Source organism: Protopterus annectens, chromosome 1.part1 (assembly GCF_019279795.1).
Source record: "Protopterus annectens isolate FY-2018-M chromosome 1.part1, PAN1.0, whole genome shotgun sequence".
Taxonomy (NCBI): Eukaryota; Metazoa; Chordata; order Ceratodontiformes; family Protopteridae; genus Protopterus; species Protopterus annectens.
In genome coordinates this window covers 650,665,372-650,690,815 of record NC_056726.1, presented here as the reverse complement: position 1 = coordinate 650,690,815, position 25,444 = coordinate 650,665,372, and the positions used below count along the sequence as shown (strand labels likewise).

Here is a 25,444-nt window from a genome sequence, read left to right as displayed (position 1 = left end):
ATATATTTGGATTCCCTGAAGCCTGCAGTGAGCGATTACTGATGCCAGGCATTTCGTGAACACTCTGGGCGCAGTAGATAAGCCAAAGGGCAATGCTGAGAATTGATAATGCTCTGATCCTGCAAGAAATCTGAGGTATCTTCTGCAATTTGGTCGTATGGGGACGTGCAGGTATGCCTCCTTGAGATCTAGTCACCAGCCAATACTCCTTGCCCAGCGTGGGAAGAAGTTGCTGTAGGGTCAGCATTTTGAATTTTGGAACGATGATGAATGTTTAAAGCGGACAGGTCGAGAATAGGCCTCCAATATTTCTCTTTTCTTGGTACCAGGAAGAGTCTGGAGTAAAATCCCTTTCCTTGTTCCATAGATGGTACCCTTTCCACAGCTCTCATCTTTGCTAATTCAGCTATTTGTTTTAGAGCTTCTGTCTTTTGATTTGGTGGTAGGTTTGGCATTCCTCTTTTTCCTGGTAAAGTATGGAAATGAAACCTGTAGCCTTGGTCTATAGTTTGTAAAATCCACTTGTCTCGTGATGTAGTGCCAGTTTTTTGAAAATAAGGCTAACTTTCCGCCTAAGGGTGCTGCAATTTGTTCCCTGGTAGGCGATGCCAGAGCCAAGTCACTGTGATTGTCCTGTTGCAGTGGTAGTAGTTGTGTCTGTGCCTCGCTGGTTGTTACCTTGCCACTGGCGTCCCCTGTAGGCACCTCCTCTGGATTGATTTCTGCCTCTCGAACGCCTATTCCTGCCTCTGTGTTTTAGAGGAGTCTGGAAAGGACCAATTTTTGGAAGGCCAGTTCCTGCTAAACCTTGGAGGCTGAACCTGTAAGAAATCTTTCACTGTTTGTACAGATTTTGCCTTCTCTTCCATTTTCTTCAGTACCTGCTGAGCAGGAGAACCAAATAAACTGACCTTATCCATAGGAGCATCTAATAGTTTTGCTTTAACATGATCCGGCAAGACCTGTTCTTTCAACCATGCATGCCTTCTTATAACTGTGCCAGTCATGGCTGATCTAAAGGAAGCCTCCAGTGCATCATAGCCACATTTTAAAGAATGGTTACTAACCTGCTGAATGTTATGCACCATTTCTAGAACATATATTTCTTATCTAAAGAATCATCAGAGGACAGTTTCTTAGTTAAATGATCAAGCATAAACTCCTGGTATTGGATCATATGAAACTGACAGTTCAATGCCCTAGCTGAGAGAGTAGCAGAGGTGTATACTTTTTTACCCCATCTCTCTAAGGACCTGGATTCCCTTTCAGAGGGGAGAGGGTTTTTAACTGAGGTTGAAGCTACTGCCTTAGGCCCCTGGGAGATAGTCTCGGGATCTGCAAAAGGAGCCTTATATAAATGATGATGCGTGTCCGGGACCCTGTAGAACCTATCGGGCTTAGCAGGGGCTGGAGGCAAAGTGTCAGGAGCAGTGCAAGCATCATTAAATGCATCATCTACAACAGGAAGAACTGGAGGTACAGCTAAAGGCCTATGTTGTGGTAAATGCAAAAAAGTCCTAAGCCTTTTCCTTGAGTCTGAGAAATCTTGACCCTGCCATTGAAATTGCTCTCTCATGGCATGTAAGGTTTCCCCAAAGGAAAATTCTTCTGGTGGAGATGCAGAAGGAATCCAATTCCTCAGCATTGGAGTCTTCATAAGTAGAAAAAGGAGCCTCTGGATGGTCTGTAATGTCTGAATCAGAAGAATCATCTGAGGACACTGGCTCAGGGGGCTCTGCTCTAGGTCTCTTTTCTGGAGGAGGTTGAGAGGCCCTGTCTGGATGAGGTTGGGATCCCCTTATTAAAGAGATGAGATCCTCTGCCAGAGTAAGCATTTGGGAACTGGAGCTGGGCCTGTGAGAGGGGGGCTTAACAGGCACAGATTTAGACGTTTTGGCTGCTTTAGCCCTGGCAAAGGCCTTTATGGACATGGCTGCAGGCGGCCTAGCAGCACCATGTGCAGAGGTTGAAACATCCAAAGGGATGATGTCCGATAATTCTTGTGAAGCCACAGTAGCAGGTAAAATTTCAGAGGCCGACTCAACCAGGTTAGAAGGGGCCTCAGTAGTAGTCATGGATTCGGCTGGAGTTAGAATCGTTTGCTCGGTTTCGGTCGAAGCCGAGACACTAGCGGTTTGCTTAACCGCGGTTTCAGCCGAAACCACGGACCGCGAGTGTCGGTCCTTTTCTTTGTGTCTCAACTTGTGAAGTCAGAGGATCCAACGGCATTATGTACACAAAATCTGAGCCGAAAAACTGTTCAGCAAACTCCGAACGACGTCTAAGCGTCAGTTGGTTGAAAGAAGCACAGGCTAAACAAGCTACCACGTCGTGGTCTGGGCCTAAACAAGGTAAGCAGTAAGAGTGGAAATCTTTATGAGGTATTTGTTTCCCACAAGTTAAACAGTTATTAACTTTTTCTGACATCGGCTGAGGCAAGAAAGAGTCCCCAACGGGGTACTTAGCTTTTTAGAAGTCTTCGAAGTAGTATTCGGTAGTAGTAATCTCTGGATCTGACCGACCGGCACTTGCGAACAGCTTCTGCTTCGGGCGCCACGTGGCAAGACAGACTGAGGAAAATGGCATCGGCTGATGCCTTTATACCCGAAGAACTGCAGCTATGACGTCGGGTGAAGTGCGACACCAGCCGAGGCCAGACCCAGACTTTGGAATCCGGCCGACCGAAGGGCTGCCTGACGACAGGACAACCCCATTTGTAAGGACTGCAGATGCATCCTTGAAGGACATCCCATAAAGAAGCGCTCTTCAAAACTGCAGGAAAGCTCCAAAGGGCTTGCCATCCAAACCCATTTTTAATCAGCTCATCTTGAGCTGACAAAATGCTTGGACTTATGGAAGGTGCCCTGAAGCTTCGGAAGCTGGCTGGATGTTATATTTTGGCAGGACATTACCCTTATAGCAAAGGCTATAGTAGTAGTACTCAATACAAGTGCCTCCATTTGTTCCTCTAAGATGACCCTCACCCACAGTGATGGAGACGTGGGTCACCTTGCCGAAAGGGGTAGATCTGTATGCAGTAGGGCAATAAAATGAAACCATTACAGTACTCATTTTGCATATTCCTAATATTTTCTGTATTTCAAGTCTGGTGGTTGCAGACCTAAAAGCAGGAAACTCCTAGTAATCTGCACAGATATGAAGACCTTACAGCCACCCCTCAATATAAAATGCAAGCAATGAACTGCATTTCACAGCTACTCAAAGTTAGAGAGCGCCACTGCAACCAAACCACCATATTTACACAAGCTTTAAAAATTATAGTAAGCATTCTTAAGTGTCAAAATGGATCAAAATGACATGCGCCACTCAAGAGATACTTTAAGTACATTCTGAAAGTTAAATACCAGTTATGCAGTTCCAAACTAACTGACCTCTCGCTTGATTGGTTCTCCTTCGCAGTGAATAACAGTGTCTGGAGCAACTATACAGTAAGGAGTAGGATCGGTTTCTACCACTTTAAATTCCACAGCACGCATTCCACCACGAACCAGAAAAATATCACCTAGAAAGAAAAAACAAGAGTCTTTCCCTTCTTTAACTCATAACATCCGACTGATCTGCAGTTAACTCCTATTGACACCTGTAGGTGTCAAATAATGCTTGTTCATATTTGCATCAATAATTCCAAAACCAAACTCTGTACAAGGTTTTAAAAGTTTTCATCTTAAAGCTTACACAATGGTAAACTCACCTGCATTAATATTTGATCTCTGTCTAGTGCAGGTAAATAGATATGAACTGTTTGCGCACACTACAGTCTCTCTGAGATGGATGGTGATGTCATCATTTGTGAGGAAAGAAGGACAGTTTCAAACACACAAGTCTGCTTGTTTTCAACAAGTACTCAATAGCACTAACTTTTTAATAGATCTGGCTATTATTTAAAGTGTTTTCTCTTCATAAATGAAGGTTGCTTTTTAAATTTAAACAGATTCATGTCACATAATATATTCAGTGACTTTTAGTGTGTCTGCATGACTTCAAAGCAAGCTGCTTCTCTCATAAAGCAGAGTGAAAATGTTTCTGGAAACAAATGAACAGGTTAGTTTTATATATTAAAATTCTAAAGGATGTGTAAAGAAATGAACATATTTTCCTATTCAGAATATTTTTTCATACAATATTTTATATTATACTGAAGTGTTTAATTTGACAAATGTTACAAAGTATACCTGTTCAGATGAAAGTTTCATGTTCTTTCTATTCTCTGCTCTCTCTCTTCTCAGAGGCTGGATGTGATATTTATGATTAGTAGTTTATGTTTAAGAAAGCCTTTACTTATTTGAAAGGTTTGAAATAACTATCTTTAATATGATTAGCTGAATCTACATGTATATATTTAAGCCCTTAGATTTACTGCATTTAGCTTGCTTGTTTCTGTTTTAATTAGATTTTCAAAATGTTTACTTTAAAAGCCTTGTCTTTTCATGCTGTTTTGCTATGTTACATCTATAGCTTAGAAGAATAGTATGGCTATATAACCTAACAGAGTCATTAGTAAAATATTCAAAAAGTAGATTTAAAATTATATGTATGCACATTGTTGTACATTCAGTCCAATATATATGATGCTGTTTAAGTTACTATTTAATAATATAATTATACTTTATTCATGTATATTAACTAGTGTTAAAACCTTACAGCTTATAATATTTCATTTTGAATAGTTCCTGTACTATTATTATCTAGTTAATAGATGCATCTCCAGACTGAATTGTTTTTCATTTTGAGATATGGTTGCTTGGTAGTTTTTTGCTTTATTTGAACTATAACTAAATACTCATTCTACAGGTATTAGTGCTTTTATCATACTAATGGTCATGTTGATTAATGAAATTATCACTAAAGTACTAAAGAAGGTTCAGTAGATAGTGCATGACTATTATCTTTAGTTCAGTAACGCTATGCTTATTTACTTATGTTACCAGTTGGTTTTGTTATACTTATATATGTTATCTTACATATCCTTCAGTTTTAATTGTATTACTTCTTATGATAGATTGTTCTAGTTAAGCAGAGTGTGATTTATTTATTATTTACTTGTTTCTCTTTCTCTTGAAATACTTGAGGAAATACATTTAATCACTATAAATTTCATTTTAAGGATAGGAGCTTTAGATTAGTATTAGAAGTAGGGATTAAGCATGTTGGACGTCTTGAAATTAGTTAATTTTGTATATATTTTTAGTAGTATTACTCGGACTTTATGCTATGTAGGCTTCCTTTGAGTAATTTGTATTCTAACTTGAGGTTATTATCTATAATTACAATTTTTTTTCATGTTCTTCTGCTCTTCCTTTATCACAGGGGGATTGGTGGGTAGGCACTAGGGTTAGGATAAAGGTTATTATACATTTCATGGTTCTTAAAAAACCTTTTTTCTTTTTTTTTCAACAAATGTTATTTGATGACTTGCTTGAATACTTAGACTGTTTTTTCTTTTATTTTTTTTCTTCTTCTTTTTAATGTGTTGGATTTGCACCTTGAGTTCACTTTTATAGCATCAATAATGATTATACTTGTAGAATATGCCTGTTGACATAATTTTAGATTCTTGGAATGTTAGAGGCATTCAAGATAAAGTGAAAAAGTCACTATTATTTCATATGATCTTTAAATCACAGGCTAACATTTGTTTTATTCAAGAGACCCATATTTCACGTATTGATTGGAATAAAGAGTTAAAAAAAAATGGATCAAAAAGATAATAGCTTCAGGTGACTCATCTAACTCCAGAGGTGTAGCTATAATTATTAAACAAAAATTCATTGGGAATATTATTGATGAGAAATTTGATGAGGGGAGGTGGTGCTTATTTACCGCTTCTATTGCTGGTTTGGACAAACCCTTATTAATTTTAAATCTATATGGCCCATGTAATTCACAACATTTGTTCATTTTAAAAATTTACAATATTCTTGCATCCTGTAAGGATCATCATATTATAGTGGGTGGTGACTGGAATGCAGTTATAAACCCTGTAATTGATCGTTCCCGCTCCACTGTCACCTATAATCTTCAATCTACTCTGGCTATAAATGATTTGATGACAGAATATAATTTAACAGATCCCCTCCGCACTAATAAAAATATAAACAAGAATGATATATATACTTATTATTCTAAGTGCTATCATTCGTGGTCCAGATTAGACTTCTTTCTAATTTCAGATTATATTTCAAAATATATTGTGGACTTTACTACAGAACCCAGATTCTTTTCGGATCACTCAAGAATTTCACTAAAATTGAACATAAAACCCAATATCAAAAATAAAACTATGTTTAATAAGTTGACCTTAAATAATAACTTGTTGTCAAATGAAGATATTTGCAAACAAGCTTCAGAAATCCTAAATGAAATGGTGAATGGTCTTGAATCATCAGACATTCCTTATGACATACAATGGGCTGCATGTAAAGCAAGATTAAGAGGTTTATTTATTAGTAAAGCTGCTTTTTTCAAAAAACAATACTTTAAGAGGAATTCTTAAAATCAAGAATTTCTTCGTTGGAAAATCATCTTAGTCTGAAATATGATGCTACTTCAGAAAAACAAATTTTTGATTGTCAGAAAGATTTAATTCTGCTTCACCAAAATAACCTCTCCTTAGCTGAACAAAAGCTACTTGCTTCATATTCAGAGTGGGCCCAGGTTCCATCTAAATTGTTAGCGAGAATTATTAAAGTTAACTTCAGAAATCCAAATATTACATCTTTATAATAACAGATTATATAATACTGATGAAGAGATTATTCAACTTTTCACCTCTCTTTACACTGAGTTATATTCAGGTTCTTCTAATTCTGTTAAAGATAATCACTCAAAACTCTTTTTAGACTCTTTGCAGTTCCCTAAACTTAATGATAATCAGCAAAAACTACTTTCTACCCCTATATCGGTACAAGAAATCTCGGATTCAATAGATAATCTTAAATTGGATAAATCTCCGGGACCTGATGGTTTTACTCCAGAATTTTTCAAAACTTTCAAATTGGTAGTTCTTCCCTTTCTATTTAAAGTTTACAATCATATAAGAGTTAATGATATCTCAGATATTCATTTGAACACATCCAAAACCATTCTAATTCTAAAAAATAATAAAGATAAATCTGACCCAGTAAATTATAGACCCATTTCTTTAATTAACGTGGATATTAAGATTCTGTCATCTATTCTGGCTAACAGATTGAAACGGATTTTACCCTCAATTATCTCGTCAGATCAATCAGGTTTTATGTCTCAGAGACATGCTTGGGATAATACTCTATCTTTAGAGACTATACTTCATCTCATTAAGAAAAATCCAAACCCTATATATGCTTTGATTATAGATGCATCAAATGCCTTTGACAGAGTATGTTGGAACTTTCTATTTCAAACTATGTTATGTTTTAATATTCCCTTATTCTTTATAATTTTTTTAAAAGTTTTATACAAGAATATGTTTACTAGACTATACATTAATGGTCAATTTTCTGCTCCAATAAAGATCACTAAAGGAACAAGACAGGGTTGTCCATTGTCCCCTTTTCTTTTCAACATTTACTTAGAACCTTTGCTATTGTTTATTACTCAAAATACTTTTCATAACATCCCTAGAATTCTTAATACTAATATTCATTTCTCTGCTTTTGCTGATGATTTAGTAATCTACTTTCAAACTCCATTATCTGATTACAGAAAAATAATGAACTCTATTGATTATTTTTCTTTGGTTTCCAACTATCTTTTAAATTCTACAAAAACTCATTTTTCCCTTAAATCATTTAGCACACAAATCTTTTTTGTTTCCAGATGATCATTTTCAGTTTACTTATAATATAAAATATTTAGGAATCAATTTAGAACACAATAATAAATCTTCCTTTCAAAATAATATTAATAAATTATGGAACTCTATATTGTCTGATATGGACAGATGGAAGCATCTAAACCTTTCATTTCTTTCAAGGGTGGTCATTATTAAAATGAATATTCTGCCTAAATTTCTTTACCAATTCTCATCATCTGATCAGATAATTTCAAAAAAAAATTTTTGAGTCTGTAAATAAAGCTTTGGCAAAATTCATATGGTTCCCTAAATCTGTTAGAATTTCCTATTCTAGATTGGCATTTTCGAAGGACAAGGGAGGTTTGGGTTTACCTAATCTTTATCTCTTATTTGATTGTCTCATCCAATAAACTTCTTACTATCTCTAAATTCAATAACACTTCTTATCCAAATCACTCTTTATGGATAAAATTATGGTATAATTATGTCATTTCTAATCATTTAAATCCTGAAGCTATTCCCTTTATCTCTCTGGATAGTTTATTTATTAAAAATATATCTACAGTATTTAAACAAAAGATTAGAGATTTCCAAACCTTACTCAAAATGTGTAAACTAGAAAAGATCTCGCACCATGTTCAGCCAATTCATCTAAACCCAAATATATTATTGGACAATAAACTTTTGAACTTAAACTATCCTTTAATTAAAAATCTAAAAGTAGGAGATGTTTTGAAATATCTTGACTTGCCTTTGACTGGCGTAAGTTATTGAAAGTGAACTGGAATTACTCACCAATTCTTACACAACTAAGAATAATTAAAAACAAATTTGTATCTCTGGTCCCCATAGACTCACAATTGAAAAACCTTAACACGATTATCAAAATACTTTCATCATCTGATAAAATGCTCTCAAACTCATATAAATTAATTAATTCTTTAATGATGGACCACAACTGTCTTTTATCTAATGTTTGGTTGAATTATAATTCCCAATTGTCAGAACCTCAGAAAGTCCTGGCTACTGGACACACTAAGGAATTTATCCCTTTTAAAAAATTAGCATACACACAATTAATGATTAATAATGATGCCTACTTTACCCCAATCAAATTAAACAAATTTAACCCAAATAAGTCCCCTTCGTGTTCATGCTGTTCTCACCCCCAAGCAGACCTCCTTCATATTCTATGGTATTGTCATTTTTCTCACAGATTGTGGACATCTTTGAAAGTCAGACTGCAGAAAATGGGATATCAAAAATCCACGTTGACGTGGGAATTTGCTATTCTACATATTCCATTGATTCATCTTTCAAAAGTTGATATTCATGTTATCATTTTTATTTTCTCATTACTAAAACTTTATATAATACAAAATTGGATTGATCGTTCTAAATTAAAATGGGTTACTTTCCAGAAAATGGCTTTTAAATTTACTGATGCTCAAAGATACTTAGGTGGAAGTCCAAAAAAAAAAGCTATTAGAAAGGTTGTGTTAGAAAAGGTTCTAAACATATTAAATAGTTAGTTAAATATTTTTTTTTTTTTTCTCTCAGGTTGCCTAACTTGTATATAGTGTACATATGGTGTATGTTTTATTTCTAAATAACTTATCAAAATCTCATGAAGGTTGTTATCACTAGATGAATCGTTATATGTTCATTTATGCCTTCTTGTTATGTATAATCTTTTAATTGTCTTGCTATTCATATAATTAATAAAAATTTTTTTGAGAAAAAAAAAAGATATGAACTGTTATTTTTATATTAATTTATATAGATACAATTTTTACATTTCTAAATATCTTAAGCAAGCAACAGACAAAGTACAGTTGTGTACACTTAGCATAAATGATGTTAGAGTGTATTCACTGTTGCAGTCACCACATTTGGGTTGTCTGCTTGCAGTAGCCCTCAGTCGGCCTGAGTTTTGGGTTCTGTATCGGTTGCTGTCTCATCTTCCATGAAGTCAGGTAGTCAGAGGTATAAAGCAAGCAGCCAATGCCATTTTATCAGTTTTCGGGTCTATATTAGAACATCGAAGTTTCAAAACTTTGAATGTTCTAATATCAAACCCTATTACGCAAAAGTTGAAAATATCGAAGCAAAAGAAAACAATTTTTTCCTAGGGAAAGAATCCAGTTTCAGTTGCTTCGGTATTTTCAGCACTGTGGTGGAAAGTTACAGGTCGGGTTCAGGTAAGTGTGCGATTGAGTGCGGGTTAGGTATGTGTGCGATTGTGTGGATGTGAGGGTTAGGGAACGTGTCGGTTAAGTGTGTGATTGTGTGGATGTGAGGGTTAGGGAGGGGTAGGCGAGTTAGGGAGCGGGTCAGGTAAGTGTGCAATAGTGACAGAAGTTAGGGTATGGGTTACGGTAAGTGAATAGTTAGTGGTGTGTGTATAATTTAATGTAGGGTTAGGTGTAAGATTTTAGGTGCATGTGTGTGGATTGCTGTTTGGTGTGCTTGCGTTGTGTGTATGTTTTGGAACATTTTTTTCCTAGGAAAAAATTAGTTTGGTATGTTCGATGTTTTTAGCTTTCGCATAATAGGGTTCGATATTAGAACATTCGAAGTTTTGAAACTTCGATGTTCTAATGGACCTTTTTTTCCCCCAGACATCAGGTGCCCCCATAATAGGAAGTAATTATACACAAGGTTACACCTCCAACAAAAAGCAAATACACCAGAAAGCTTTAAGCATAGTAAACAAGAATAGAGATATAGTCAATAGAAGTCAGGGGGCTGGAGGAAGGGTAACTGGGACTACAACAGTGAATACACTCTGACATCTATACTTATGGCAAGTGTACACAACTGTACTACATTCGTGTTTCACTGTTGTAGTCATCACAACTGGGTAGATTCCCAAAGCCAAGGATGGGAGAAAGAAATTATATAGCATTAGAACCAACTATAAAGACCCGCAAGATTGCAGTGGCAAAGCCAGCTCTGGATTTAGAAAAAATTGGCATATAGTAAGGCTTGGTGAAGGTATGTACATAACTCCAGGTAGCAGCTTCTACGATGTCCCTGGTAGGGGGACACCTCAGAGGCTGTAGAGGAAGATGCAGCCCAGGTGGAATGAGGTCTTATCCCCTGTGGGGTAGGTTTTCCATGGTGCTTATAGCAGAAATGAATGCAATGGCTTATCCACTTAGAAATGGTTTGCTTTGAAATGGCCTTCCCCTCTGCCCCTGTAGCAAATGCAACCAGCAGTTCAGATTTCCTGAGAGGTTTAGTCCTGCCCAAGTAAAATCCAATTAATCTGTGCACATCCAAGGAGTGAAGTTTTCACACCTTTGTTTTATGGATTAGAAAAGAAGGTTGTCAAATGAATAGACTGATGAAAGGCCACACTGGATACCACCTTGGGCATGGAGGGAATGGTCCTGAGGGACACTGTCCATATGAAAAATGATGAAAGGCTCCAGTGCCATGACGGCCTGTAATTCAGACGCCCTTCTTGCTGAAGTGATGGCTAAAAGGAAGGCTGTTTTCCAAAAAAGGAATTTCAACTCCATTTGTAGCTGGCTCAAAAGGAGGTAGAGTGAGCCTTTCCAATACAAATTTAAGGTCCCAGGCTGGAGTAGGTGCTTTCCTGGGTGGCCTTAAGTTTTTGGCCCTTCTGAGGAACTGCTTGAGCAGTGGATGAGAGAAGAGGGGTGGTTCTGTATTGGAGGAAAAGGAAAGGCCCTTGTGAAGTATCTCAGTTAAGTATTGAAGAATCTGAGGTAAATTGGGCACCGCTGTGCCCATTCCCTGAGCTTGGCTCCAGGAACAGAATAGTTTCCATTTTTCAGCATAGGATTTTCTAGTACTAGGCCTCCTTGCCTCCAGAAGGACATCAATCATTTGCTTACTGAGGGATGGTAACAGAGATCAGGTAATTAGCCAAGCTGCCAGGTTCAGAGTTTGAAGCTGTGGGTGCAGAATCCAGCCCTCCTGCTGGGACAGCAGGGCAGGGGTCAGAGGCAGGTGCCAGCAGTGACACTGCACAAGAGGGGGTACACCAGTGTTGGCGTGGCCAGTCTGGTGCAATTAGATAGCTGGCCAGTAATTTGAAATAGGCTGTCAAATGAACTTGTTTCTTTGGCGTGAGGTAGGTCATCTGGGAAGTTGTATTCAAGCTTGCGCCCAGGAATACAATTTGTTGGCAGGGTACAAGAAGCGATTTCTTTTCATTTAAGGTGCACCCCAGAGAAGATAGCAACTTCTTTACAAATGCCAGGTTTATAGTATATCCTGGTTTTCTGCTTGAATTAGTCAACCGTCCAGGTATGGGTACATTTGAATATTTCTTTCCTGCAAAATGCAATGACTGGAGCTAGGCACTTTGTGAATACCCTGGGCACAGTAGATAAAGGGTAGTGCAGAGAACTGATGGTGCAAGTAGCCTGCTTTGAAGCATAGATTTCTGCAAGATTCCCTTATTGGAATGTGCAGGTAGGCTTCCTTTAAAATCTAGTGCTGCCAACCAGGCATCTTTGCCTAGCACAGGAAGCAGCTGAGGAGTTAGCATCTTGAATTTTGGGATCACCAAAAATGTGTTTAGGATAGACAGGTCCAGGATAAGACACCAGGAATTGTTCTTTCTGGGAACCAGGAAAAGTCTTTAGTAGAAACCTTGCCCCCATTCTTCTGGGACAGGCTGAATAGCCCTGATGCTTGAGAGAACTTGCTTTTGAGCCTCTGCCCACTGATATGGGGGTAGATCTGGCCAACCGTTTGGGGTTGGTAAGGAGAGGAAGTGGAATCTGTATCCTTGGGGAAACTATTTAAAACCCATTTGTCCTGGGTAATTTTTTCTGCCTTCAGGGCAATCTTTCCCCCCTAAAGGAAAGTACAGTTTTGTACCTACCATAAATGTAGATGTTAGAGTGCTAATACAGCTGCAGTAATCACAGATGGGTTTTCTGCCGTCAGGCGGGTCCTCAGTCAGCCGAATTCCAAAGTCTAGGTCCGGCGTCGGTTGCTGTCGCTTTTTCCTGACGTCAGTGAGGCAGGGGTATACAAGACACAGCCGACGCCATTTTCTTCAGTTGTTCTTGCCCCAGATGTCAGGTGCCCCCAGTAGGAGGCAATACATAAATTATATTTATATACATGCAATGCAATATAATCAAAAATCAGTAGTTGCAAGCAAATATACCATAGAAGGATAACCCAATCAGGTTGTATGAAGAGGGGTTAGGCCCTAGGCCTTTACCAAGAGGGGAAGGAGGAAGGGAAAACTGTACTGCAGCTGTATTAGCACTCTAACATCTACATTTATGGTAGGTACAAAACTGTACTATGTTCATCGTGCATACAGCTGCAGTAATCACAGATGGGTAGAATCCCAAAGCTACGCACAGGGTGGTAGACACTAGGTGGAACTCGGATGAGCCAGAATGCCCTGCAACACAGCAGTGGCAAAGCCTGCTCTAGTTTTGGAATATAAAGGCAGGTGGTAGTGTTTTGTGAAGGTATGCACAGAACTCCAAGTGGCTGCCTCCAAAATACCTTTGGTAGGAACTCCTCTGAGGAAGGCTGTAGAGGTAGCTGTGGCCCTGGTGGAGTGGGATCTGATGCCTGTAGGGACAGATTTTCCATGATAGGAGTAACAAAACCGTATGGAGTGGCCTATCCATTTTGAAATTGTCTGTTTGGTAACTGGCTTCCCTTGAGCTCCTACAGCATAGGACACAAAGTTGTTCCGATTTCCTGAAAGGCTTTGTTCTGTCCAAATAATAACGTAGCTGTCTATGGATGTCTAAGGAGTGTAGCAGCCTTTCCCCTTTGTTTTGAGGATTGGGGTAAAAGGTAGGTAAGTGTATGGCTTGATTTAAAGCTACCCTGGATACCACTTTAGGCATGAATGACAGGTTGGTTCGAAGGGAAACCCTGTCCTGATGGAAGATGAGAAAGGGCTGCATAGCCATGAGGGCTTGTAGTTCCAAAACCCTACGAGCTGAGGTAATGGCCAGAAGGAAAGCTGTTTTCCAGGACAAATATTGCAAATCTGTTGAGGCAGCTGGTTCAAAGGGAGGCAATGTTAATTTTTCTAGAATGTAATTAAGATCCCAGGCTGGCACTGGTTGTTTCCTTGGTGGTCTTATATTCTTAACCCCTCTGAGGAACTGTCTTAAGAGTGGGTGAGAGAATAAGGGTGGATCCATGTTGAATTCTGCAGAAATGGCTGAGGCATGGATTTTCATGGAGGAAAATGAAAGTCCACTGATCAGTAGCTCAGCTAGATACTGTAATACCTGAGGCAAATTCAGTTTTCTAGGGTCCTGGCCTTTTTTCTCATTCCAAGAGCAAAACAGCTTCCATTTTGCGGAGTAAGCCTTTCTAGTAGATGGCCTTCTGGCCTCCAAAATGACATCCTGCACCTCTTTGGGGAGTAGGGTCTGTTGTGGTTAAGGAATTTTCCATGCAGCGAGATAGTGTTTTCAGCTGACTGAAGAGTTTTGTAGCTGCGCTGAGTCAGCAGAAGAGGCATTAGAGGTAGGGGCCAGGGAGGAGTATGTGTTAGGCTCCTCAGGAGTGGGTACCAGTGTTGTCTTGGCCAGTCTGGAGCAATCAGTATCATCTTCGGTCTGTCTGCTCTTGCGTTCAAGAGCACCTTGGGCAGAAGAGGCAGAGGTGGGAAAGCGTAAACTGCCCATGCTGTCCAACTGAATGAAAGGGCGTCCTCTCTCCAGGCCTTTGGATGAAAGGTCCTTGAACAAAACTTTTCCAATTGATGATTCCTGTGGGAGGCGAAGAGATCTATGTCTGGCCTCCCCCACGCTTGGATTATCTTTGTAAACACTTGAGGATGCAACTTCCATTCGTGTGGATCTGTCATATTTCTGCTTAGATTGTCTGCCAGCGTGTTTTCCAGACCTGGCAAGTACTGGGCTTGAAGTTCGATTTGCCATTCCAGAGCCAAGTTCCAAAGTGTCATGGCTAGTCTGCAAAGGAGGTATGAATGTGTTCCTCCTTGTTTGTTTATGTACCACATTACTGTGGTGTCTGTTCTTAATTGTCCTGGATGCAGGAGGTCCTTGAAAGCTGTAATTGCATTTATCACTGCTAGCATTTCTTTTTGATTGATGTGAAGGTGCTTTTCCTTTTGGGACCATTTGCCCTGAATGCACCTGTCTGTCATGTGCGCCCCCCAGGCGTAATCAGAGGTGTCTGTTGTGATGACTTGATTTGCTTGAGGCTTGCAGAATGGGAGACCTGTGTTTGTTTGACATGCTTTGGCCCACCATAGAAATTCCTTTTGCAAACATGGAATTATTGGTATTATTGTTTCCAAATTGCGGCTGTGTTGAGACCATAGGTTTTTTAGGTACCACTGAAGTTTCCTCATATGTAACTTTGCACATGGGATTAAAAGAATGCAAGATGCCATGAAGCCCAGAGCCTGCAGGATTTTCCTTGCAGTAAGCCTGGTACAATTTGCTAGTATTTTGAAGTACTGAGTTAGTTGCCCCTGTTTTTCTGGCGTAAGATAGGCCATCTGGGTGTTTGTGTCCAAGTTGGCACCCAGGAAAGTTATTTTATGAGATGGTGTTAGCCTTGATTTCTCTGATTGTGTATCCCAGAGAATTCAGTAACCGTGTTGCATAAGCCAGATATTCCAGAAGTATGTGCTTGCTGTCCGCTTGGATCAGGCAGTCGTCCAAATAAGGGTAAATTTGTATCCCTTGAAGTCTGCAGTAGGCAATTACTGATGCCAGGCATTTTGTGAATACTCTGGGCGCAGTAGATAAGCCAAAGGGCAATGCAGAGAATTGATAGTGGATTGAACCTGCAAGAAATCTGAGGCATCTTCTGCAGCTTTGTCTGATTGGGACATGCAGGTATGCCTCCTTGAGGTCCAATGTTACCAGCCAAAACTCCTTGCCCAGCATGGGAAGAAGCTGCTGTAATGTGAGCATCTTGAATTTTGGTACGAGTAAGAATGTGTTTAGGATGGATAAGTCCAAAATGGGTCTCCAGTCGGTTCCTTTCCTTGGTACCAGAAATAGTCTGGAATAAAAACCTTGTTCGTGAGTAGGTACCTCTTGAATAGCTTTCATGTCTATGAGCTTTGAAATTTGTAGTTGTGCCTCTGCCCTTTGATTGTGTGGCAGGTTTGGCATGCCTCTCATTTTTGGAAGAGTGTGAAAATGAAATCTGTAGCCTCTGTTTATAACGTCCAAGATCCATTTGTCTGTTGTGACAATATGCCAATTTCTTGTAATGCCAGCTTTCCTCCCAAGGGTGCTGCCATCTGAGACTTGCTTGGCATGGAAAGGAGGAAGTCATTGGGTTTCCTGTATTGTTGTGCACTGTCTTCGCCACCTCTTGGTGCTGGAGTTTGCCATTGCCTGCCTCTATATGATCCTTGTGATTGCCCTCTGCCCCTTGTGCGCCTGTATCTACCTCTTTGGGGCTTGTCCGTGGCTGGAAAGGACCAGTTTTTAGAAGGCCAATTTCTGCTAAAACGTGGTAGTTGAAACTGTAGAAAAGCTTTGACAGTTTGCATAGATTTGGCTTTTTCTTCCATTTTCCGTAGTATCTCCTCAGCATTAGTACCAAATAGCACATCCTTTTGTAAAGGAGCATCTAGTAGTTTAGCTTTCACATGATCAGGCAAGATTTGTTCCCCAAGCCATGCAGGTCTACGAATGACTGATCTGTAACAGCAGCTCTACTTGAGGCCTCTAGGGCATCATAGCCACATTGTAAGGTGTGTTTACCCACTTGTTCTGCACTATGCATCATATCCTGCAACTCCTTCAAATCTGGTTGTTCAGGTTGAGACATTTTATTTCTTAATTGTGATAACAGAAACTGCTGATATTTAAGCATATGAAACTGACAATTTAAGGCCCTCATGGCTAGGGTGGCCGAGGTATATACCTTTTTTCCCCACCTTTCTAAGGATCTTGACTCTCTTTCGGAAGGTAGTGGATTCTTAGCAGTAGAGACCTTCATTCCCTTAGGACCTTGAGAAATGGTTTCAGAGTCAGCATTATGGCTTTTGTAAAGAAATTGGTGAGAGTTAGGAACTCTGTAGTACCAATCAGGCTTGACTGGGGCAGGAGGCAGGGAATCCGGATTAAGGCAAGCCTCCGAATAAACATTATCAAGTATGTCCAAGACAGGAGGTATCGCCAGAGGTCTGTGTTGAGGTAACAAAAGAAATTCCCTAAGTCTTTCTTGGAATCAGAAAAGTCTTGGCCTTCCCAATGGAAGTGTTTCCTCAAGGTGTGCAAGGTTTCCCCAAAAGAAAAATCCTCAGGAGGAGATACAGAAGGAATGGACTGCTCTGCATCAGAATCTTCAAAAGGGGAGTAAGAGTGTTCCTCTACATCAGAATGTTCTGAAAAAATGGAGCCCTGATCAGAAGAGGGAGAATCTTCCTCCACTCTGGGTCTCTTGTCTGGAGGGGGTTGGGAACCCCTGATAAGAGTAATTAAATCCTCAGCCATTTTAAGCATCTGCTTTTTTGGCATGGGGCCTGGAGATGGGCCCTGTGCAACAGGCCTCTTGGAATGCCTGGCTGATTTGGACTTAGTAAAGGCCTTAATGGAAAAGGAAGATGAGGGTCTAAAGACACCATGGGTGGAAGTGGACCTGTCCACATTAAGAGGCTCAACACTCACAGTGGCTTCGGTGGTTGTAGTCTGGGTATGGGCCGAGGTACCTGCGGTCTCGGGTACAGAAGACACCGCCAAAGAAGTGTCGTCGGTAGTCAGGGACTGCATAGGCGTCTCGCTGAGAACCGGACCACGTGTAGTCGGTTTTGGCGTCGTGTCGGTACTTGCGTTTTTTGGACAAAACGGTAGTCGGAGTCTCCGACGACATTTTATAATCAAAGGCTTTACCAAAAAGGTGTTGGGCGAACTCCGCCCGACACGTAATAGTGCGTTTATTGAAAGTAGCGCAAAAGCGACAGCCCGAGACGTCGTGGTCTGGGCCTAAACAAGGTATGCAGAGGGAATGGAAATCCTTATGCAGTATTTGCTTCCCACAAGAAATACAATTGTTAACTTTTTCTGACATCGGTCTGAGGCAAGGAAAGTTTCCCCAACGGGGTACTTGGCTTTAATGAAGACTTCGGTATCCAATTTTTCGTAAATTCAGGAGCTGGCCAACTGGCACTTGAACTGCTTCGGGCACCGCGCGGCAAAAAAGACTGAAGAAAATGGTGTCGGCTGTGTCTTATATACCCCTGCCTCACTGACGTCAGGAAAGAAAGCGACAGCAACCGACGCCGGACCTAGACTTTGGAATTCGGCTGACCGAGGACCCGCCTGACGGCAGAAAACCCATCTGATTACTGCAGCTGTATGCACGATGAACGTCAGTCAGTTGTGCAGGGCTTGGAAGATTTAAAGTTAAGTCACTGAGACAGTTTACCATAGGGGGAGTATTATTACTCTGTGCTTTGGAAGTGGGAGCAGAGCCCCCCCCTCCCCCCCACTGCTTAGTCCTGTGAGTACCTTGGGACTGAAGCCTGTGTGTTCTGCTGGTTCTGGGTTTGGACTGAAGGCCTGGAAGAGGCAGGAAAGGACCAATTCTTGGAGGGCCAATGCCTACTAAATCTGGGAGGCTGTACTTGCAGGAAATCTTTAACAGTTTGCATAGATTTAGCTTTTTCCTCCATCTTTTTAAGTACTACTTCTGCTTTACTGCCAAACAGGCGGTCTTGGTTTAAGGGAGCATCCAGCAATTTAGCTTTAACATGATCTGGCAAAGACTGCTCCTTAAGCCAGGCATGCCTTCTAAGTACAGACCCAGTGACAGCAGCCCTGCAAGCTGCCTCTAATTATTCAAAACCACATTGCAAAGTATGTTTTCCAACTTGTTCAGCAGAATGCATTAAATCCTGTAAATCTTTATTTTCAGCACAGTCAGGAATCAACATTTTCTGTTTAAGCAATCCAATAATATGCTGCTGATACCTTAACATATAAAACTGGCAGTTTAAGGCCCCAATGGCCAAGGTTACAGAATTATATACCTTCTTACCCCATCTATCCAGAGCACTGGAATCGCTATCAAAGGGGGTAGGATTTTTGGCAGTAATAGCCTTGATGCCCTTGGGTCCCTGTGAAATGGTCTCAGGATCCGCAGTACGATTTTTAAAGAGGAACTTGAGACAGGAACCTTGTAATACCCATCAGGTTTTCTGGGAACAGGAGGTAAAGCTTCAGGGGCCAGGCTAGATTCCAAGAAGGCATCAACAATGACCAGTACAGGCAGGATAGCTCAAGGCCTGTGTTGGGGCAGAAGTAAGAAATCCCCAAGTCTCTTTGCAGTCGGAGTAACCCTGAGTTTCCCAGCAAAAATGCTCCTTCAGAGTATGCAAGGTTTCACCAAAAGAGAAATCCTCTGGAGGGAAAGCAGAAGGAATGGAGTCCTCTGCATCAGAATCCTCATAGGTAGACAAAGGTAAATCCTGGTCAGAGGAAACAGAAATTTCAGAGTTCTGATCAGAAGAATCAGAAGGAAAAACAGTCCTGGGTCTCAGAGGGGGAAGGGTGGCTTCCCTTGGTTAGAGTAACAAGGTCTTCAGCCATTCTCATTTGTTTTTTAGGGGATAGGGGCCTGACCATGCAGTCTTGGCATCTGTTTTCTAGGCATAGAGTTTTAGGCCTTGAAGAAGATGGCGTCTGTTTAATATGCAAGTCAGTAGGCCTGAATACACCCCTCAGAAGCTGGTGCCTGCACAGCGGCTCCGGACCCATCCAAGGTAGACACATCTGCAGATTCCACAGTTGAAGCATCTTGCGGCATACCAGACTCTGACTGGGTCTCAGTAGAGGCCTGCAAATCTGAAGTAGCGGGTATCAGGGGCTGCGAAAGCGCCTCACTCAGTACTGGCGACTAGCTTAGAAGCATTGTCGGCAGCTTTGGACCTATGCGGTCTATCTTTGCGTTTTTTCAGAATGTCTGTATTCGGGTGGCATACTGAAGCCATTTCTGGATAATTGAACAGAGTACCAAAATATTTAGAAGCGTAAATAAACCAATGACGAATAGAGGTTTGAATAAGGCAGAAAACCAACAGCAAGCTACGTCGTGGTCTGGGCCTAAACAAGGAATGCAGTACGAATTAAATTCTTTGAGTTATTTGCTTTCCACAAGAAATACAATTGTTAACTTTTGCGGACATTGGTTTAGAGCAAGAAAAAGGTCCCCTAACGGGGTACTTAGCTTAGTTGAAGACTTTGGTTCTGAGACTGAAAAATGAAAATTTCAGGAGTCTGCCAACCAGCACTTGCTAACTGCTTTGGGCACCACACGGCAAGAGTGATAAAATGGAGTCTGCTGCATGCTTTATACCCCTGACTACCTAACGCAATGGAAAGTACAGTTTTGTACCTACCATAAATGTAGATGTTCGAGTGCTAATACAGCTGCAGTAATCACAGATGGGTTTTCTGCCGTCAGGCGGTCCCTCGGTCGGCCGAATTCCAAAGTCTTGGTCCGGCGTCGGTTGTCGTCGCTTTCTCTTCTGACGTCAGTGAGGCCAGAGTATATAAGACACAGCCGACGCCATGTTCTTCAGTCTTTCTTGCCCCAGATGTCAGGTGCCCCCAGAAGGAAGGCAATACCTAAATAGTGCTTATATACATATACAAGCAATGCAATACAATCCAAAATCAGTGGTAGCAAGCAAATAAAACATAGCCGGATAACCCAGTCACGTGAGGTTGTTAGGCCTCATGCCTTTACCAAGTGGGGAAGGAGGGAGGGAAACCTGTACTGCAGCTGTATTAGCACTCTAACATCTACATTTATGGTAGGTACAAAACTGTACTATGTTCATCGTGCATACAGCTGCAGTAATCACAGATGGGTAGAGTCCCAAAGCTATGCACTGGGTGGTAGGTACTAGGAGGAACTGGGTTGAGCCAGAATGCCCTGCAAAACAGCAGTGGCAAAGCCTGCTCTTGTTCTGGAATATAAAGGCAGATGGTAGTGTTTTGTGAAGGTATGTACAGAACTCCAAGTGGCTGCCTCCAAAATATCTTTGGTAGGAACTCCTCTGAGGAAGGCTGTAGAGGTAGCTGTGGCCCTGGTGGAGTGTGATCTGATACCTGTAGGAACAGGTTTCCCATGATAAGAGTAACAAAACCGTATGCAGTGGCCTATCCACTTTGAAATAGTCTGTTTTGTAACTGGCTTCCCTTGAGCCCCTACAGCATAGAACACAGAGTTCTGATTTCCTGAAGGACTTTGTTCTGTCCAAATAATAACGAAGCTGCCTATGGATGTCTAAGGAGTGTAGCAGCCTTTCCCCTTTGTTTTGAGGATTGGGGTAAAAGGTGGGTAGGTGTATGGCTTGATTTAAAGCTACCCTGGATACCACTTTAGGCATAAATGATGGGTTGGTACGAAGGGAAACCCTGTCCTGATGGAAAATGAAAAAGGGCTGCACCGCTATGAGGGCCTGTAGTTCAGAAACCCTACGAGCTGAAGTGATGGCCAGAAGGAAGGCGGTTTTCCAGGACAAATATTGCAAGTCTGTTGAGGCAGCTGGTTCAAAAAGAGGCAATGTTAATTTTTCTAGTATGTAATTAAGATCCCAGGCTGGTATTGGTTGTTTCCTTGGTGGTCTTATATTCTTAGCCCCTCTGAGGAACTGTCGTAAGAGTGGGTGAGAAAATAAAGGAGGATCCGTGTTGAATTCCGCAGAGATGGCTGAGGCATGGATTTTTATGGAAGAAAAAGTCCACTGTTCAATAGCTCCGCTAGGTATTGTAATACCCGAGGCAAGTTCAGTTTTCTATGGTCCTGGCCTCTCTTCTCATTCCAAGAGCAAAACAGCTTCCATTTTGCGGAGTAAGCTTTTCTAGTAGCTGGCCTTCTGGCCTCCAAAATGACATCCTGCACCTCCTTGGAGAGTAGGGTCTGTTGTGGTGTTAAGGAATTTTCCATGCAGCGAGATTGAGTGTTTTCAGCTGACTGAAGAGTTTTGTAGCTGTGCTGAGTCAGCAGAAGAGGCATTAGAGGCAGGGACCAGGGAGGAGTATGTGTTAGGCTCCTCAGGAGTGGGTACCAGTGTTGCCTTGGCCAATCTGGAGCAATCAGTATCATCTTCGGTTTGTCTGTTCTTGCTTTCAAAAGTACCTTGGGCAGAAGAGGCAGAGGTGGGAATGCGTAAACTGTCCATGCTGTCCAACTGAATGAAAGGGCGTCCACTCTCCAGGCCTTTGGGTGAAAGGTCTTTGAACAAAACTTTTCCAATTGATGATTGCTGTGGGAGGCAAAAAGATCTATGTCTGGCCTCCCCCCATGCTTGGATTATTTCTGCAAACACCTGAGGATGTAACTTCCATTCGTGTGGATCTGTCATTTTTCTGCTTAGATTGTCTGCCAGTGTGTTTTCCAATCCTGGCAAGTACTGTGCTTGAAGTTCGATTTGTCTTTTCAGAGCCAAGTTCCAAAGAGTCATCGCTAGTCTGCACAAGGGGTATGAATGTGTTCCTCCTTGTTTGTTTATGTACCACATTACCGTGGTGTTGTCTGTTCTTATCAGCAATTGTCATGGATGCAGGAAGTCCTTGAAAGCTGTAATTGCATTTATTACTGCTAGCATTTCTTTTTGATTGATGTGAAGGTGCCTTTCTTTTTGGGACCATTTGCCGTGAATGCACCTGTCAGTCATGTGCGCCCCCCAGGTGTAATCTGAGGCGTCTGTGGTTATGACTTGCTTTGCTTGAGGCTTGCAGAATGGGAGGCCTTTGTTTGCTTGACATGCTTGGGCCCACCATAGAAATTCCTTTTGCAAACATGGAATTATTGGTATTATTGTTTCCAAACTGTGACTGTTGAGACCATAGGTTTTTTAGGTACCACTGAAGTTTCCTCATATGCAGCTTTGCATGGGGTTAAAAGAATGCAAGATGCCATGAAGCCCAGAGCCTGCAGGATTTTCCTTGCAGTAAGCCTGGTACTTTTTGCTAGTATTTTGAAGTACTGAGATAGTTGCCCTTGTTTTTCTGGTGTAAGGTAGGCCATCTGGGTGTTTGTGTCCAAGTTGGCACCCAGGAAAGTTATTTTCTGAGATGGTGTTAGCCTTGATTTCTCTTTGTTGATTGTATATCCCAGAGAAAGCAGTAACCGTGTCACATATGCCAGATGTTCCAGAAGTATGTTCTTGCTGTCCGCTTGGATCAGGCAGTCGTCCAGATAAGGGTAAATTTGTATCCCTTGAAGTCTGCAGTAGGCAATCACTGATGCCAGGCACTTTGTGAATACTCTGGGCACAGTAGATAAGCCAAAGGGCAATGCAGAGAATTGATAGTGGATTGAACCTGCAAGAAATCTGAGGTATCTTCTGCAGCTTTGTCTGATTGGGACATGCAGGTATGCCTCCTTGAGGTCCAATGTTACCAGCCAAAACTCCTTGCCCAGCATGGGAAGAAGCTGCTGTAATGTGAGCATCTTGAATTTTGGTACGAGTAGAAATGTGTTTAGGATGGATAAGTCCAAAATGGGTCTTCAGTCTGTTCCTTTCCTTGGTACCAGAAAAAGTCTTGAATAAAAACGTTGACCTTGTTGGTGAGTAGGTACCTCTTGAATAGCTCGCATGCTTATGAGCTTTGAAATTTGCAGTTGTGCCAGGTTTGGCATGCCTCTCATTTTTGGAAGAGTATGGAATTGAAATTTGTAGCCTCTGTTTATAATGTCCAGGATCCATTTGTCTGTTGTGACAATATGCCAATTGCTTGCAAATAGCGCTAGTTTTCCTCCCAAAGGTGCTACCAGCTGAGACATGCTTGGCATGGAAATGAGGGAGTCATTGGGTTTGCTTCCTGTATTGTTGTGCACTGTCTTCGCCACCTCTTGGTGCTGGAGTTTGCCATTGTCGGCCTCTATATGATCCTTGTGATTGCCCTCTGCCCCGTGTGAGTCTGTATCTACCTCTTTGGGGCTTGTTAGTGGCTGGAAAGGACCAGTTTTTTGAAGGCCAATTTCTGCTAAAACGTGGTGGTTGGACCTGTAAGAAAGCTTTGACAGTTTGCATAGATTTGGCTTTTTCTTCCATTTTCCGTAGTATCTCCTCAGCATTAGTACCAAACAGCACATCCTTTTGAAAAGGAGCATCTAGAAGTTTAGCTTTCACATGATCAGGTAAATTTTGTTCCCTAAGCCAGGCATGTCTGCGAATGACTGATCCTGTAGCTGCCGCTCTACTTGAGGCCTCTAGGGCATCATAACCACATTGTAAGGTGTTTACCCACTTGTTCTGCACTATGCATCATATCCTGTAACTCCTTTAAATCTTGTTGTTCAGGTTGAGACATTTTGTTCCTTAATTGTGATAACAGGAACTGTTGATATTTAAGCATATGAAACTGACAATTTAAAGCCCTCATGGCTAGGGTGGCCGAGGTATATACCTTTTTACCCCACCTTTCTAAAGATCTTGATTCCCTTTCTGCAGGAAGTGGATTTTTGGCAGTGGAGGCCTTCAATCCCTTGGGGCCTTGTGAAATGGTTTCAGGGTCAGCATTATGGCTTTTGAAGAGAAATTGTTAAGAGCTGGGTACTCTGTAATACCTATCAGGTTTGACTGGTGCAGGAGGCAGAGAATCTGGGTTAAGACAAGCCTCCGAATGGACATCATCCAGTATGTCCAAAACAGGGGGTATAGCCAGAGGTCTGTGTTGAGGTAACAAAAGTAATTCCCCAAGTCTTTTCTTGGAATCTGAAAAGTCTTGGCCTTCCCAATGGAAGTGTTCCCTCAAGGTGTGTAAGGTTTCTCCAAAGGAAAAATCCTCAGGAGGGGATACAGACGGAATGGACTGTTCTGCATCTGAATCCTCAAAAGGAGAGTAAGAGTGTTCCTCTGCATCAGAATGTTCTGATAAAATGGATCCCTGATCAGAAGAGGGAGAATCTTCCTCCACTCTGGGTCTCTTGTCTGGAGGGGGATGAGAACCTCTGATAAGAGTAATTAAATCCTCAGCCATTCTAAGCATCTGTTTTTTAGGCACGGGACCTGGAGATGGGCCCTGTGCAACAGGCCTCGTGGGATGCCTGGCTGCTTTGGATTTAGTAAAGGCCTTAATTGAAAAAGAAGATGAGGGCCTAAATACACCATGGGTGGAGGTGGACCTGTCCACATTAGTAGGCTCAACATTAGCAGAGGCTTCGGTTGTAGTCTGGGAAAGGGCCGAGGACCCAGCGGTCTCTGGTACAGAGGACACCGCCAAAGGAGTGTCGGTAGTCAGGGACTGCAAAGGCGTCTCGCTGAGAACCGGACCACGTGTAGCCTGTTTTGGCGTGGTGTCGGCGGGGACCGCGGGCCTCACGTGTCGGTCTTTTTCCTTGCGTTTTTTGGACAAAACGGTAGTCGGAGTGTCCGATGACATTTTATAATCAAAAGCTTTACCAAAGTAGTGCTGGGCGAACTCCGCTCAACGCTTAATAGTGCGTTTATTGAAGGTAGCGCAAAAGCGACAGCCCGAGACGTCATGGTCTGGGCCCAAACAAGGTATGCAGAGGGAATGGAAATCCTTATGTGGTATTTGCTTCCCACAAGAAATACAATTAACTTTTTCTGACATCGGTCTGAGGCAAGAAAAGTTTCCCCAACGGGGTACTTAGCTTTAATGAAGACTTCGGATTCCAAAATATTCGTAATTCAGGAGCTGGCCGACC

The 25,444-nt window shown here is 41.5% G+C and overlaps 1 protein-coding gene across 1 annotated transcript in view; it reads right to left on the bottom strand.

Annotated features, from left to right (window-relative positions):
• LOC122806732 (valosin containing protein) overlaps positions 1-25,444 on the bottom strand; it is a 1,741,209-nt gene that overhangs the window by 1,305,741 nt on the left and 410,024 nt on the right. Inside the window, exon 5 of the mRNA XM_044077401.1 lies at positions 3,393-3,523. Coding sequence (XP_043933336.1) covers positions 3,393-3,523 — 131 coding nt within the window. The remainder of the gene's footprint in view (positions 1-3,392; positions 3,524-25,444) is intronic.